At 43.7% G+C, this 16,968-nt stretch overlaps 1 protein-coding gene across 2 annotated transcripts; it reads left to right on the forward strand.

Annotated features, from left to right (window-relative positions):
• The first annotated feature begins 1,433 nt into the window (after window positions 1-1,433).
• LOC132386982 (zinc finger protein 229-like) lies at window positions 1,434-9,293 on the forward strand. 2 transcript variants are annotated; one of them, XM_059959342.1, is made up of 2 exons: window positions 1,434-1,479; window positions 5,722-9,293. In XM_059959342.1, exon 2 carries the CDS (start codon window positions 6,129-6,131, stop codon window positions 7,500-7,502), a length of 1,374 nt encoding a protein of 457 aa, XP_059815325.1. In that variant the 5' UTR covers window positions 1,434-1,479; window positions 5,722-6,128; the 3' UTR covers window positions 7,503-9,293. The 2 variants fall into 2 exon arrangements, with proteins under 2 accessions (XP_059815325.1, XP_059815326.1); XM_059959343.1 differs by lacking the exon at window positions 1,434-1,479 and adding an exon at window positions 1,818-1,947.
• The last annotated feature ends 7,675 nt before the right edge of the window (window positions 9,294-16,968 follow it).

Genomic DNA, 16,968 nt, shown 5'->3' on the forward strand with positions numbered 1-16,968 from the left:
TGAACCTCTGAAGTCTGACGGCAGACTAGCGAGTGAATGGAGCAGAGTCAGAGACTTCGCTTCGAACTGCTGGGTTGTTACAATGAACCTCTGAAGCCTGACAGCAGACTAATGAGTGAATGGAGCAGAGTCAGAGACTTCGCTTCGAACTGCTGGGTTGTTACAATGAACCTCTGAAGCCTGACAGCAGACTAATGAGTGAATGGAGCAGAGTCAGAGACTTCGCTTCGAACTGCTGGGTTGTTACAATGAACCTCTGAAGTCTGACGGCAGACTAGCGAGTGAATGGAGCAGAGTCAGAGACTTCGCTTCGAACTGCTGGGTTGTTACAATGAACCTCTGAAGCCTGACAGCAGACTAGCGAGTGAATGGAGCAGAGTCAGAGACTTCGCTTCGAACTGCTGGGTTGTTACAATGAACCTCTGAAGCCTGACAGCAGACTAGCGAGTGAATGGAGCAGAGTCAGAGACTTCGCTTCGAACTGCTGGGTTGTTACAATGAACCTCTGAAGTCTGACGGCAGACTAGCGAGTGAATGGAGCAGAGTCAGAGACTTCGCTTCGAACTGCTGGGTTGTTCCAATGAACCTCTGAAGTCTGACGGCAGACTAGCGAGTGAATGGAGCAGAGTCAGAGACTTCGCTTCGAACTGCTGGGTTGTTCCAATGAACCTCTGAAGTCTGACGGCAGACTAGCGAGTGAATGGAGCAGAGTCAGAGACTTCGCTTCGAACTGCTGGGTTGTTACAATGAACCTCTGAAGCCTGACAGCAGACTAGCGAGTGAATGGAGCAGAGTCAGAAACCAAGTTGCCAGTCAGGGATTTGGGGCTCCAGAAAGAGATGAGGCCTGGAGTTTACAAGGAGGAGGAAGAAGACAAACGAAGCTGCAGGATGTGGCTACAAATGAAAGATCAGACACATTTAAAAAAAGGTGAGAAAAAAAAGGTGGTTAATTTCTGCAAAATACTGGAAATCAACAGATCAGGAAGCAATTGTGGAGAGGAATAAATGCACAACGTTTAGGCTGAGCCCCTTCAGCATGCCTAGACTGTGTACTCCTCTGCTTAGTTGCTAGCTGAACTGCACAGTTCCTCCAGCATCGTGTGTGTGTGTGTGTGTGTGTGTGTATTTCTAGCAACTGCAGAATCTCTTGTGTTTTATATCTGCCTTTGAAAGAGGGTTGTCCGAGAGGCTTTAGTTAAATGGAATGCCTGTTGATATTGAGTACATTGTTTTTGGGAGCTGCTTTCTACTTTAAAACAGCTACTGAGTTTTCTACACAGAAAAAACCCTGCGGTGTGGACATGAAACCGGTGCTAGCAGGAATGTTTAATGGCACCTTGCTTACCCATGAACCCCTCGGTTTAAAATTTCGCTGCTTCTGAAGCAACGATCATATGCGCAGGCATCAAGGTCGATTACGTCACCAAATAGCACGCATGCGCGCTGTACACAAAGGCGCTCCGGAGGATCGGTAAAGGTAGGATTGATTTTCCGGGTTGATATCTTAAATACCCACTGAGGGACATTTGCTGTGAACTCCGGATGTCGTAGTCCGCAATCCTGGGACTCGCCTGCTCTCCTCCCTCTCTCTCAGCCCCACGATCCGTACACGGGCCCCGGGGAGCTTCCGGCTGATGAGGGAATGGGAACCGATGGATCTCTCAGACAGAGCTGAGCTCCAGCTATCTAAATGCAAGGATTAGGAACTCGGAGAAAGGGAACAAAATCTTTTGCATCACCAGTTGAGAAAATCACCTTTGTTCTTTCTCCAATCGTAAACAAGTGAAAATCTGCAGATGTTTGAAATCCAAGCAACACGCACAAAATGCCGGAGGAACTCAGCATTAGTACTCTTTTCCGTAGATGCTGCCTGGCCTGCTGAGTTCCTCCAGCATTTTGTGTGTGTTGCTTCTTCTACCTCCTCTCGTTCTGCACTTTTCTACCGGTGAGGACATGTTTTGTCCCATTCTCCCTGGGTACGTAATGATATCAAACACCTTTGTCCTGGGCAACAAGCAGCTTTCACATCACAAATGTGCCAGACTCCAGTGAGACAGAAAGACTACTGCCCTTCCCTTTATGTTCACTGGCATTGCCACATTGAGTTCAACACCATCTCTCACTTGGGGGAGGGTTCAGGGGAAATATGTATATACAATACAGAAACTGGTGTTACCTGTGTGTATTGTGGCGATGCAAAAGTTGTTGGAGAATTGACAAGTGGGAAGAAGTGGAGTGATATTTGGAAATCTGACATTTTAAAGTATCATTTAGCAAGCAAATCACATCTGGACGGTGTGCAAAAGCTCTAGTGAGAAAATCCTTCATAACCCACAACAGGCCTGCTACATAGTTTGTGTGAGAGTGCAGATAACTCGATCAAACCCAGAGGAGATCAAAGGTTCTATCAACGGTGATTTGCTAGTTGTGAAAATAAATAACTCCCTGTGTAAAATTCAGTATGCTCGTCTTGTTGTCAGTGTGTAAAAATTGCACAGCACAAGGTGTTTCGGCACACCGGTCATTACAAATTAGACGGGACATTGGTGGGAAGGTGGGGAGACCTCCAGTGTCCCTGATACCCTCACCTACAAGACGTGCATCCAGCTGCAGCTTGTAACCCTGAGCTTTAAGGAGCTGAAGCTGGAAACGGATGAATTCTGGATCATCTGGGAGTCAGAGGGGTTGATAATTATGACATCAAGAGAGGTGAGTTACACCCAAGGTGCAGGACACATTAAACGGGTGAGAGTCAGGAAGGGGAATGGGGTTAAATAGCCATCACAGAGTACTCTTGGGGTCATCTCATACAACAACAGGTAGACAACTTTCTAAACTGTAGGGGGGATTACCAGGCAGAGAAAAGTCAAATGGTTGATAGGGGTTTTGTTAGTTTGGGAATTAAAACTAGGCAAGATCTAATATCCTAGTGGTAAGGCTTGCTGTTGCTACTGTGTGGTGGAGAGCGTGTGTGGTGAAACCAAATTTGCAGGGGGAATTGGAGTCAGAATGCCAGAACAGATAGTGAAGTGGGTGAAATGAATTGACTTATATCATTCATATACATGAGGAGTAGAAAAGTTTATGTTACTTCTCCATCTAGATGTGTAATGTTTGTCCGTAGGACAGTCATTATAACAGTAACACAATTGTATCAGCATAAATTAAATTGTTGGCCTGGTGAAAGGAGTGGTCCAGGGGCCTGCTGGTCCTGGCTTGTACGCTGCCGAACCGTTTCCCGGTTGGTAGAAGCTGGAACAGTTTGTGGTTGGGGTGACTCAGGTCCACAATGATCCTTCAGGACTTTTTACGCACCTGCCTTTGTAAATGTCCTGAATCATGGGAAGTTCACAACTGCAGATGTACCGGGCTGTCCACACCACTCTCTGCAGAGTCCTGCAATTGAGGGAAGTACAGTACCCATACCAGGCAGCAATGCAGCCAGTCAGGACGCTCTTAATTGTGCCCCTGTAGAAAGTTCTTAGGATTTTGGACCCATACCAAACTTCTTCAACCATCTGAGGTGAAAGAGGTTTACGGACACGTACCACACAGCCGATATGTACAGACCACATGAGATCCTCGGTGATGTTAATGCCGAGGAACTTAAAGCTGTTCACTCTCTCAACCCCAGATCCATTGATACCAATAGGGGTTAGCCTATCTCTATTCCTTCTGTAGTTCACAACCAGTTCCATTGTTTTTGTGACTTTGAGCTCTAGTGAGAAAATCCTTCATAACCTGCTACAGGCCTGCTGCATAGTTTGTGTGAGAGTGCAGCACTGGCTGCTTTCTTGACACCCAGACAGACGTTGCTCAGACCTCAGATAGAGTCAGCAGACGAAAGGTTGAGCATGGTGCAATGACTGTGCTGAGCTGTGTATATCACAATGCACAAAGCATCGTAGGAAAGCCCGATGAGCTCAGGACAGGGAATTGTGATATTGTAGCCATTATTGGGACTTGGTTGCACCCAACACTCAGAGATTTAGAGGAACGAACTTTGCAGAGATTGCCGTCAATGCCAAGAAACAAAGTTTGATAGAGGAAGTGATTTTAACTTTTCATATATTGAGTGGGACTCCCATATGTAAAAGAACTAGATGGGGTAGAGTTTATCAAATGTGCCCTTAATCAGTATGTAAAATTCCCAACATAGAAGTGTGCAATAAACTTTTAGGAAATGATCCAGCGTAAGTTACAGAAATTAGTGTATGGGAACACTTTGTAATGACATAAGGTTCCAAGTAAATATGGAAAAAGAGAGGTCTGGACCATGGGTTGATATTCTAAACTGAAGTAAGTTCAATTTTGATGGTATCAGAAAGGATCTGACAAGTGTGGTTTGGGACTGGCTGTTTCCTGGCAATGGAGTTGTTCACAAGTGAACATTTGAGGGTGCAGAGTTTGCATGTGCCTGCCAAAATAAAAGTTGAATGTTAACTGGTGCAGGTAACCATGGTTTTCAAGAGATACTGAGGCCGCTGAAATCTTGTTCCTCTAAATGGCTCAGGCTTTTGGGTGCTACCAAGAGTCATTAATGACTAGAATATCATAATGCCATGCCCTGAGCTCATCCAACTTTTTTTTCAGTCATCTTCTGCTGGCTTTTAAAAGCTTCCCAATAATTTCCTCTATGATTTTCTCTCTCTATTGATTTTATGGCCACGGTTGTGTTCTCCTGCCGTTCCAATGCTTCCACTTCTTTGGGATGTGTCTACCATTCATCTCTCAAATTGCTCCAGAAACTCCAGCCATTGCTGCTACGTTGTCACTCCTACCTTTTCCCTTCCAAACAAGCTTCAACAGCTTCTCTGTCACAGAAACATGGAGGAGTTCCGTACAGAAACAGGCTATTTGGCCCATCTAGTCAATGCCATTAAAAACACTTAAGCTGTCTAATGCAACTACCTGCAACGGGACTATTGCCCTCCATACCCCTACCATCCAGGCTCCCATCCAAACTTCTGTTAAATGGTGAAATCGAGCTCATATTCACCACTTGTGCTGTGATCTCATTCCACACTCTCACAACCATTTCAGTAAAGAGCTTTTCCACATGTCCCTGTTAAATATTCACCTTCTCCACTTACTCATGACCTCTTCTTATCATCCCACCCAGACTCAGTGGAAAAAGCTCCTTGCATTTACCCTATCTATACCCTCATAATTTTGAACCCTTCTAACAAATCCTCAAGGCAGTGTTTAATTTCCTTGTTTATGTTTCAAGCCTTTTTCAGGTGTATAAGATGATGAGGGGCATTCAGCGTGTGGATCGCTAGAGGTTTTTTTCCCAGGGCTGAAATGACTAGCATGAGGGGGCATAGATTTAAGGTGGTTGGAAATAGGAACCGAGGGGATGTCGGGGTAAGTGTTTTACACAGAGAGTGGTGGGTGCGTGGAGTGCACTGCCGGCTATTTGTGTGAGAGTGCTTCAGTTACTGTGGGAACAGGGAATCATACCAATGGAGATAGTCAAACTGAGCCAGTTAACAGATTGGAGATTGGAGAAATGCCCCATTCTTATAGAGACAGGATGAGCATTAGAGAGTCATTCCAGATGCCAGCACTGTGCCCATTTAGAAGATGATTTCACGATCCAGCTTGGGTTGAACTTTACTGTAACAGTGTGATGCCAGATCACACCTTGACAACTCAAGTAATCTCATCTGAAATGTTATCCTACACTCATTTATGGACTTTGTTAATTTTTTTACAGGTTAAAAGTGACAAGGAAGTTGTCTATGGGAATCTTGAACACAACAGCCAGTTTTGCTGTCTCTGTCCAGATATTTAAGAAGTGGAACAAGGGATTCACTCTGTCATCCTTCCTGTTCAGACTGTGGGGAGTGATTCACTGGATCATCTGACCGATTGGCCTTCCTATCATTTTACACAGGGGAAAGGCCGTTCACCTGCTCAGACAGTGTGGAGGGATTCACTCGGTCATCTCAACTGAAGGTACATCAGCGAGTTCACACTGGGACAAGGCCATTCACCTGTTCTGTATGTGAAAAGGGTTTCAGACGGTCTTCCCACCTGTGGACATACCAGTCAGTTCACACTGGGCAGAGGCTGGTCACCTGCTGAATTTGTGGGAAAGGATTCACTTAGTCATCTGTTCTAATGGCTCACCAGCGAGTTTACACTGGGGAGAGGCCATTCACCTGTTCAGTCTGTGGGAAGGGATTCACTCAGTCATCTGACCTAATGGATCACCAGCGAGTTCACACTGGGGAGAGGCCGTTCACCTGTTGGGACTGTCGTAAGGGATTCACTTGCTCATCTAAACTGAATGTTCACCAGCGAGTTCACACTGGGGAGAGGCCATTCACCTGCTCAGACTGTGGTAAGGGATTCACTCGGTCATCGGACCTACTCACACACCAGTCAGTTCACACTGGGGAGTGGCCGTTCACCTGCTCAGACTGTGGGAAGGGATTCACTAGGTCATCCGACCTGCTGGCACACCAGTCAGTTCACAGTGGGGAGAGGCCATTCACCTGCTCAGACTGTGGGAAAAGATTCAGTCATTCATCCACCTTACAGAGACATAAGCGACTTCACACTGGAGAGAGGCCATTCACCTGCTCAGACTGTGGGAAGGGATTCACTCGGTCACCCGACCTGCTGGCGCACCAGTCAGTTCACACTGGGGAGTGGCCATTCACCTGCTTAGACTGTGGGAAAGGATTCACTCGGACATCTAAACTGAAGGAACATCAGAGAGTTCACACTGGAGACAGGCCATTCACCTGCTCAGACTGTGGGAAGGGATTCACTCGGTCATCTAAACTGAAGGAACATCAGAGAGTTCACAATGGGGAGAGGCCGTTCACATGCTCAGAGTGTGGGAAGGGATTCATTCAGTCATCCCACCTACTGGTACACCAGTTAGTTCACACTGGGGAGCAGCCGTTCACCTGCTCAGACTGTGGGAAGGGATTCACTTGCCCATCTAAACTGAAAGTACATCAACGAGGTCACACTGGGGAGAGGCCATTCACCTGCACAGAGTGTGGGAAAGGATTCACTCAGTCATCACATCTACAAGTACATAGGTCAGTTCACACTGGGGAGAGGCCATTCACCTGCTCAGACTGTGGGAAGGGATTCAAATCGTCATCTCATCTGAAGGTACATCAGCGACTTCATACTGGGGAAAGGCCATTCACCTGTTCAGACTGTGGGAAAGGATTCATACAGTCATTCCACCTACAAACACACCAGTCAGTTCACACTGGGGAGAGTCCATTCACCTGCTCAGACTGTGGGAAAGGATTCACTTTTCCATCTCAAGTGAAGGTACATCAGCAAATTCACACTGGGGAGAGGCCATTCACCTGCTCAGACTGTGGGAAAGGATTCACTCAGTCATCTCATCTACAGAGACATCAGCGAGTTCACACTGGGGAGAGGCCATTCACCTGCTCAGACTGTGGGAAAGGATTCACTCAGTCATCTCATCTACAGAGACACCAGCGAGTTCACACTGGGTAGAGGCCGTGCCTGGCCAAACTTAATAAATCTCGCTGGGTGAATACTGCGTGATATGTCCCCTGTTACATTTTAGTACTCTGACATAAACAGTACACAATATGTGATCAAACAATTGAGCTTTATAATTCCAACTTTGACCATAGTGTTAGTAAAGAAAACAATAATAAAAGAAAAAGGGCATGCTCTCTTCATTCGCATCTTCTCATCACTCCCCAGCAAAAGACCACGAAAAACTCTCTTCCAGACACACATGTTTTGTCATTGGACAGCCCCACACTCCAAAAACCTGTCCTCCCCAGTCATAAGCAAAACATTGCTGCTACAGTGAAACCATTACCTCAGCAGTGAAACATTACTGAGAAGCCATTACATTAGCAGTGTTACACTTGTGACACACTGCTGAGTTCACACTGGGGAGACAGTTTCAGGAAACTGCATGCTGGATATTTGTCCATCACCGTTGCTGAATGCTATTTTGAGAGTGACTATCGGTACTGAACTCTGCAATTATTGCTGCTGTTCACCACACCCAGTTCTGCACTCTGGTCACTGGGCATTGGAGGAGTTTCTTCGGCTGCATATTCACCACTAATGTGACTGGAGTTTAATACTGTATTCTGGATCTGTGATAAATAAACCAGTTCTCTTTTAAACTCTGTCTCCAGAACTTAGTGAACTTATAACACAACTAGTGTACAATAGAGAGTCAACTCAGGCCTGCTGAACCCTGCAAGTGATTCTCTTCCATGGCAGTCCTTTTATATCCTCCCTTGTTGATCACCTCTTGCTCTCCCTGTGGGATGGGTTCCAAACAGTCACCACTCTGTGGGTGAAGAGGTTTCCCTTGAATTTCCTGCAGACTGAAGTGGAGTTGACTGCAGTTCTGTCTGAGATGTTCTTTGCCCCTCCAATCTCTGGGCTGAGGAAGAAAGACTTTGGGAGTTAACCTCCTTATTTAGGGCTCATTTCACCATTATGGGTCATTTTCCATGCTTCTGAAGGGTTGTTGAAAACTCTACTGTACTCTAAAGACAGAAAGCAGAATGGAAAACCATTTGTTGGATGTCCAATGAAGCTGGGTCAGAAACCAGAGGCAGGTCCGCTCAGGGCAGAGTTTGGGGCTCTGGATGATGGTCGGGGTCAGAACGTATGATGAGGAGAAGGGAATCAGCAACGAGGTGTGGCAATGAATGACAGAGTAGCAACATATGGAAGCTGATTGACAGAAAAAGTCATTTATTTGTCTAACTGGTGACAAAAACAATGTCTCTTGTAAGGTGCTCCACTGGTCGAGGAACACGTGTGTTTTGGGAATTGTTATATCTATTGAGGGAGTTGTTCCTGCTTGGTAATCCTGAAATATTATATCCAGATGTTTATTATGGATTGTCCTATCTGAAATAATAATATATTCATTATCATATAAATTGTACTTTTTGACTAAAAATGTATTGGGCTTGAATTTATGGTGCCTTTATGAAGTGATGGAGGGCATTCATGAGTTTGTAGTTTAAAGCAAGATTTTGGTGAATGATATTTGCCACTGGATTGTACCTTTTTAAGCAATCCGATTGAGTTAAACTGCTGCAGGATCCTGGAACGTGTTGGATTGTGTCTGGTTTCTCTTTGCCTTTTCTGCACTTACTGCTTTGTTTGTTTGTATTTCATGAAGTTTCGATTTGTTTTCCCTTTGTTACCCACCTCGTCCTGTATTTCCGCAAGGAACCCCTCTGCTTCTGGGAAGAGGTGTCCTAACTCTCAGTCAGGAACTGGAGTTTAATATTCTGGATCTCGAACAAATAAACCAGTTCTATTTTAAACTCTGTGTTTGGTGCTTAGTGAATTTACAACACAACTATTGTCCTCAGGCCTGCTGAACCCGGCCAGTGAATCTGTTCTACATCAGTCCATTTAAATCTTGCCCTTTTGTTCATCTCTCACTCTCCCTGTAATGATGGGTTCCAAACAGTCACCACTCTCTCGGTGAAGAGGTTTCCCTTGAATTCTTTGCAGACTGAAGAAGTCGAGATGACTGCAGTTCTAATCTCTGGGCTGATGAAGAATGACATTGTTCGTTAACCTCCTTAATCACAACTTATTTCCACATTATGACTCATTTTCCCTGCTTCTAAAAGGTTGTTGGAAACACCACTGTCCTCGAAAGACTTAAATTGGAATGGGAAGCCTCGTTGGATGTTCAAAGGAGCAGGGTCAGAAACCGGAGGTGGGTCTGCACAGAGCAGAGTTTGGGGCTCTGGACGGGGTAAGAACGTATGATGAGGAAAAAGGAATCAACAGTGGGGCGTGGCAACGAATGACAGAGTAGCAACATTTTAACGCTAATTGGCAGACGAAATAATATGGTTATCTGACTCACGAACAATGCCTGTGGTGGAAGCACATGTGTGTGTTGAGAATGGTTATACCTATTGAGGGAATTATTCCTGCTTGTTTATCCTGTAATATTATATCCAAATGGTTACTTGAGATTACCCTATCGGAAATAATGTATTGATTATCATGTAAATTGTGAGATTATGTCCTTAACTGAATCAGGCTTGAATTTATTGTGCCTCAGTGAAGTTACCGTGGTCATTCATCAGTTTGTATTTAAAGCAAGATTTTGGTGAGCGATATTTGCCACTTGATTGTACCTGCGTAAGTAATCAGATTGAGTTAAACTGCTGCAGGATCCAAGGAATGTGTTGGATTGTGTCTCGTTTCTCTTGGCATTTTCTGCACTTACTGCCTTGTTTGTTTGTATTTCATGAAGTTTCAATTTGTTTTCGTTTTGTTACCCACCTTGTCCTGTATTTCCGCAAGGAATCCCTCTGTTTCTGGGAAGAGGACTCCAACTCTCAGTCATGTGCTCGATGCTTCCTTGTCACCATCGAGTCTGCTCAGATTGTTGGGATGTGTCCCATGGAGGGTCATACTCATTTCACTGGTTAACGTTTTCTTGCATAATGATGATTCATTATTCTGAGTTGGCCTCTCATGTACAGTGGCGTGCAAAAGTTTGGGCACCAGTGGTCAATATTTCTGCTACTGTGAATAGCTAGGCGAGGAAAAGATGACCTGATTTCCAAAAAGCATAAGGTTAACGATGACACATTTCTTAAATATTTTAAACAAGATTACTTTTCTTTACTTCCATATTTTACAGTTTCAAAATAACAAAAAAGGAAAAGGGCCTAAAGCAAAATTTTGGCACCCTGCATGGCAAGTAACACTTCCTTTGGCAAATATCACAGCTTGAAAACGCTTTTTGTAGCCAGCTAAGAGACTTTCAATTCTTGTTTGGGGGATTTCTGCCCATTCTTCCTTGCAAAAGGTGTCTGCTTCTCTAAGATTCTTGGGCTGTCTTGCATGTATTGCTCTTTTGAGGTCTATCCTCAGATTTTCGATGATGTTTAGGTCGGAGGATTGTGACGGCCATGGAATGATGAAGTTAAAATGGAACTTTGGAGATCTCTAGATTTCTAGCATTTGCAAGTCCTCTTGTTTCCCAGATATTTATATGTTTCCTAAAAGAACAAGCCAAGAACAAGCTGGTAGTGGGTTTGTGCTGCTCAGTTGGTAAAATGTCAAATAAGATCATTAGAAATAGGTGGCATAGGGTTGGGCGGTGTAAAATCTGTGGGTAGAATTAAGCAACAGCAAATGTATGAAAAAAAACCCTGATGGGAATTTAGTAGTAAGTATGTGGTCCACAAAATACAATGGGAGATAGAAAATGCGTGCCAAACGGGCGACGTTATAACAGCCATGGGGGATTGTCATGAAGGTGATTAGGAAAATTAGGATGGTGTTGGTCTCAAGAGGAGAAATTCCTAGAATGCCTACAAGATGTTTTTTTGTAGCAGCTCATGGCTGAGCCCACTTGGGGATCAGCTATTCTGGATTGGGTGTTGTAATGAACAGGAATTAATTAGGTTACTTAAGTTTAAATAACCCTTAGGGGCAAGTGATCTTTACATGATCAAATTCACCCTGACATGAGGGAAGGAGAAACTAAACTCAGATGTGGAAGAAAGAGAATTGGAGAGGCATGAGAGTGGAATTGGTCAAAATTGATTTGGAAAGAACACGGGCAGGAATGAAAACAGAACAGCAATGACTGGAATTTCTGGAAGCAATTCAGAAGGCACAGGATATATACATCACAAAGAGGAAGTTGTATTCTAAAGGTAAGTTTACAATACCGTGGCTGATTCGGGAAACCAAAGACAACATAAAAGCCAAAGAGAAGGCATAGAGCAAAAATTACTGGGAATTTAAGAGCTTTTAAAAGCTTTTAAAAACCAGCAGAATGCAACTAAAATAATTAAGAAGGAAAAAAATGGAATACATAGGTGCGCTAGCCAGTAATATTCAAGAGTGTCGCAGAAAAGTACTACGGATCAGTCGGACTCAGAAAGCATCTGCTTCAGAAATCTTTATTGGCACATGATATCTGGAGAGAACAGGCTCCTAAAAGTGGAGCTCCGCGGCTCTGCCCAACGGAAGATTACACTCACATTTATACCCCAAGCATACGTGACAAGAAGCCGTTAAACCTGAAGGAGGAACTCCCGCAATTCTACCGAATAGCGAAATAGCAAAAATATGTCCTTGAGCAGCTAGACATTTTACTTAAACGTTGGTTCTCAAAAAAATATGTCAGGCAAACTGGCTCAACCGCAGACATATGAACATTCTCAGAACAAAGAAGTGCAAATACATTTATTTTTACCTCTTGGTTGCGAGGCACATTTCAGTCACACAGAGTACATTAGTTACAGATAAATAAATGCAGACTTCGAATTCACATTTTAAGACAAATCATTAGTCCCTCAATGCCCATTCCAATGTAAGGCCTTGATATTTTCTTCCACAGTTCCCTCCTTTTTAATCAGAATCAGACATACTTTATTGATCCCGAGGGAAATTGGGTTTCGTTATAGTCACACCGTTATATATCTCGCTATAAATAAATAAATAATAATAGGTAAATTATTACAAGTGGAAATGTCCAGGACCAGCCTATTGGCTCAGGGAGTCTGACACTCCGAGGGAGGAGTTGTAAAGTTTAATGGCCACAGGCGTGAATGACTTCCTATGAAGCTCAATGTTGCATCTCGGTGGAATGAGTCTCTGGCTGAACATACTCCTGTACCTAACCAGTACATTATGGAGTGGATGGAACACATTGTCCATGGTGGCATGCAACTTGGACAGCATCCTCTTTTCAGACACCACCGTCGGAGAGTCCAGTTCCACCCCCACAACTTCACTGGCCTTACGAATGAGTTTGTTGATTCTGTTGGTGTCTGCTACCCTCAAACGGCTGCCCCAGCACACAACTGCAAACATGATAGCACTAGCCACCACAGACTTGTAGAACATCTTCAGCATCGTCCAGCAGATGTTAAAGGACCTCAGTCTCCTCAGAAAGTAGAGACGGCTGTGACCCTTCTTGTAGACAGCCTCAGTGTTCTTTGACCAGTCCTGTTTATTGTCCATTCATATCTTCTAAATTAACATTTCTTACCGGGGTATTTCCTCCTCCTTCTCATAAGGGGGTTAATATCCATGGGGAAATAGACTCTCCTTCCCTGGGTACACCTCTTCACCCCACCAGTGCTCCTTGCTGGCTGTGTCATTCATCATTTGAGGTACCATAGGGACACCTTCAGAGACAGACCAGGCTCTTTTCATTAATCGATAACAGCACAATCGCAATGCTTCACATACACGACACCCTAAATCACATATCATCGCCACTATAATTGTTCCATGCGTTATCCAGCTTCCCCAGCCAGAAAACTATCCCTCTATTATTTCCCACGATTTCGTTACTAGGGCAATGAGGCCATAAAAGAGGGGCTGTAGCCAGGAAAATATTCCTTCTCCTAACACTGATTTAACCCACTTAAAGAAATCCCAGCCTACTGGAGGTGCTTGAGAGTTCAGTCTGTGCATTCCATCTCGCAGCTGGGTCATATGTTCTAACACGTGGGTCATATTTTCTGAAGCATCGGGTATGTAGGTGCAACATTCTTTCCCTACTAACGCACAGACCCCTCCTTCCCAGGCTAGTACTTCCTCTCCACTTTCCTTTTTCTTTGTACTTGCCCTTCGACGCTGTTAGATAATCAATCAATCCCACCCCCATTATGATAATTACCCCTACTTCATTCACGTTAGTCCTCTGCTGAGTATATATTTTGTTCATATCAGTCACTATGTATATAACATGAGGTGCTGGTTAGAATAGATTTATGTTCCAGTCTCCCATTAGCACTTGGTTCTTGGTTCTCAGCACCGTTCCTCTCTCTCCCGGGGAAGATGTCACTCGTTCAGTGTTTTATTTCGTCCTCGTCGTGGTGCAACTTGCACCTGCTGGTATGTGTTTAATCAGGTTTTTTTCCTTCAGCAGCGCTAGGAGGTGGCTTTTCCACCCGGGAGATAAAAAATCTTTAATCATTGATCTCACATATATTCTATCTGCCGGCTTAACGCAGGATGTTACCTTCTGTTAAAGGTGCATGGGCTTGACGGACACTCTCATACAATTTCTCTGCCTCCTGACACAAGGCCTGTGCGTATTTCAGTGTCTTCTCATCACATCATATTAGCGCTACCATCTCTGGGGTCATGGGAGGTCCTGTTGTAATAGGCCACCCCATCAAAATTTCTTGAGGGGTATGTCCTGTATTTCTGTTCTTCCGATTTTGCAGAGTGTACGTTACTAAGAGCACTGCCTCTGGCCATCCGAGACCGTTTGTCTGACAACTTTTGTCAAAGCCGCTTTTATTCCCCCGTTTGCTGCATCCACCGTACCCGAGGACTGAGGCTGGTAGGGGATACGCAATTTCTTCTGGAACCCCAAGGCTTTCTTCAGTCCCTGTACTAATTTATTTGTAAAATGGGTTCCCCTGTCGCTATTTATCCCTGGGGAAATTCCAAACCTAGGTATATATTTTTTTTCATCAATATGCTCACCGCAGTTCTTACATCATTCCTCCTAGTTGGATCGGCCTCCGCCCATCTGAAAAACACGTCTACTATTCGCAGTATATATTTAAACCTCCTTTCAGCAGGCATATGTACAGGTCAATTTGCAGGGGCGTGCCACTGTTAAGTGATGACATGCTGCATCCCTCCTCTGGCCATGTGCCAGGCGAGCCGGGGGCAAAAATAAACTATGCGGGCACAATACTCACCCGTCTGGGTGACGCCACAGCCCGGTATTCCGGTACCGTGCAGATCGGCTCCAGGCACATTTCTCTTCCAGTGAGGCAAGATTTTGGGCTTCCTGCAACTGCTGGACGTCGATACACACAGGGAGCTCCTTCCCTCCCGATCCAACCCGAGGGGTCTGTACCGCAGGTTGTCCCTGAAGGGCCACCTGTTTAGCTGCCATGTCTGCATTTCTCTTGGAGACCTCATTCTGGGATGAGGTGTGCGCCTCGCACTTAATTATCACTAAAGTCTGTGGCAACTGTATAGCTTCTGAAGGGTTCAGTGCGAAGGAGGCGTGTTGAATCGTTTTCCCCGAGGAGGTGATGAATGCGTTATTTTCCCACAATTGTCCAAAGTCATGTGCTTCCAAAACGCATAACGTGAGTCGGAATAAACATCGGCAGCGTTTCCTTCGGCCAAAACGCAAGCGAGCTCGGGTAACGGCAGAGAGTTCCGCCGCCTGCGCTGATGATCCTGTTGTCAAGGCGGAAGCTTCTGTTACCTCGTGGGGAGTTACTACAGCATACCCTGCCAGGAACAGATCATCTCTTGGGCGGTGCAAAAGAATTAAATCAGGATTATCAATAGAGTCGCTTCTCCGGTCTGGTGGGGGAGTACCAGTGGCTTGGCCATCCCCATCCTGCTGTGCAGATGGTGACATAACAAAAGTAGCTGGATTAATAGCCGGAGATCTTTTGTACGTTCAGTTGCATCGAGAGAGAAGAATCAGCTCATAACCTGTCCTTCTAGCCGTGGTAAAATGCTGAGTAGCTGCTGAATTCAACAGCATTACAGCAAGAGGTACCATCACAGTACACGGGCGATCCAATGCAAAAGGAATAGATTTTTCTACCATTACATTAAGGTCATGATAGTCTTTCTCCCTTTCGGGTGGCCATTCCACGATGAGGGTCACCGTTTTCAATGTACCCCGCCCCCACAAAAGTTATTGCTTAACTTCTTTTTCAATCTTTTTATTGAGTTTCATATATAGATAAACATAACATAATAATGAATAGGTTATGAATACAATAGACTTGAAATTGCATTGGTAATAAGATAATAATATCCTATTAAACATCAACAGGAAAAAGTACATTAATCAATCAAGTCTATATAACTATATATGATAAAAAAACAAAAATAATCGTCAAAAGAGAAAAAAAATTGAAAATATTAAAAGAAAATATATATTGAGAAAAAAACACTAAACTAAACTAACATAGGCAATAATAAAAGTTTATAAGTATATGATAGTGTCAAAAAAACTCCGGAACTCCATACCTGAACAAGAATAAGCAGAAAGAAGGTCTGGAAAAGGCCAGATTAATTCATATTGAAAATGTCGAATAAACGGTCCCCAAGTTTCTTCAAATTTGATTGATGAGTCAAAAATAGTGCTTCTAATTTTTTCCAAACTTAGATATGAAATAGTTTGGGAAAACCACTGAGACGTGGTGGGAGAATTTACTTCTTTCCAGTTTTGTAATATGGACCTTCTGGCCATTAATGTTACAAAAGCAATCATTCGTCTGATTGAAGGGGAAAACTGATTACCATCCTCATTTGTTATACCAAAAATTGCAGTAATAAAATGAGGTTGTAAATCGATATTCCAAATTGAGGAAATGGTAACAAATATGTCCTTCCAATAGTTATGTAAAGTGGGACATGACCAAAACATGTGGGTCAATGAAGCCACTTCTGAATGACATCTGTCACATTGAGGGTTAATATGAGAATAGAATCGAGCAAGCTTATCTTTAGACATATAAGCTCTATGTACAATTTTAAATTGTATTAAAGCATGTTCAACACATATAGAAGAGGAATTAACCATTTGTAAAATTTTTTCCCATTTATCTGTTGATATATTATATCGAAGTTCTTTTTCCCATTCTTCCCAACCTTCCTTGACAGATCAAGCTTTTAGCATATGGAAAAGGAAAGGTATAAAATGTTTTCGTGATCTTTTTTTTTTTGAAGGTACTTTGATGTCTTTTGACCAACTTTCCAACAAATTTAAATTACCTAAATCTAATTTTTTCAGATATCTACAAATCAGAAATTTCTTACATAAAGTTCTACCATCTTTTCCCAATTCAACTTCAATGGATTTCTCAGATTTGATTTTTACCTTAAATCCTTGTCAGAAGGGATTAGTAGCTTTTATTTATAATATGATTATGAAGATACAACCAGAAATATCAGATAGAATTAAACAAGAATGGGAAAAAGA

The sequence above is a fragment of the Hypanus sabinus genome, unplaced genomic scaffold (assembly GCF_030144855.1).
Source record: "Hypanus sabinus isolate sHypSab1 unplaced genomic scaffold, sHypSab1.hap1 scaffold_1450, whole genome shotgun sequence".
In the NCBI taxonomy this organism is placed as follows: Eukaryota; Metazoa; Chordata; class Chondrichthyes; order Myliobatiformes; family Dasyatidae; genus Hypanus; species Hypanus sabinus.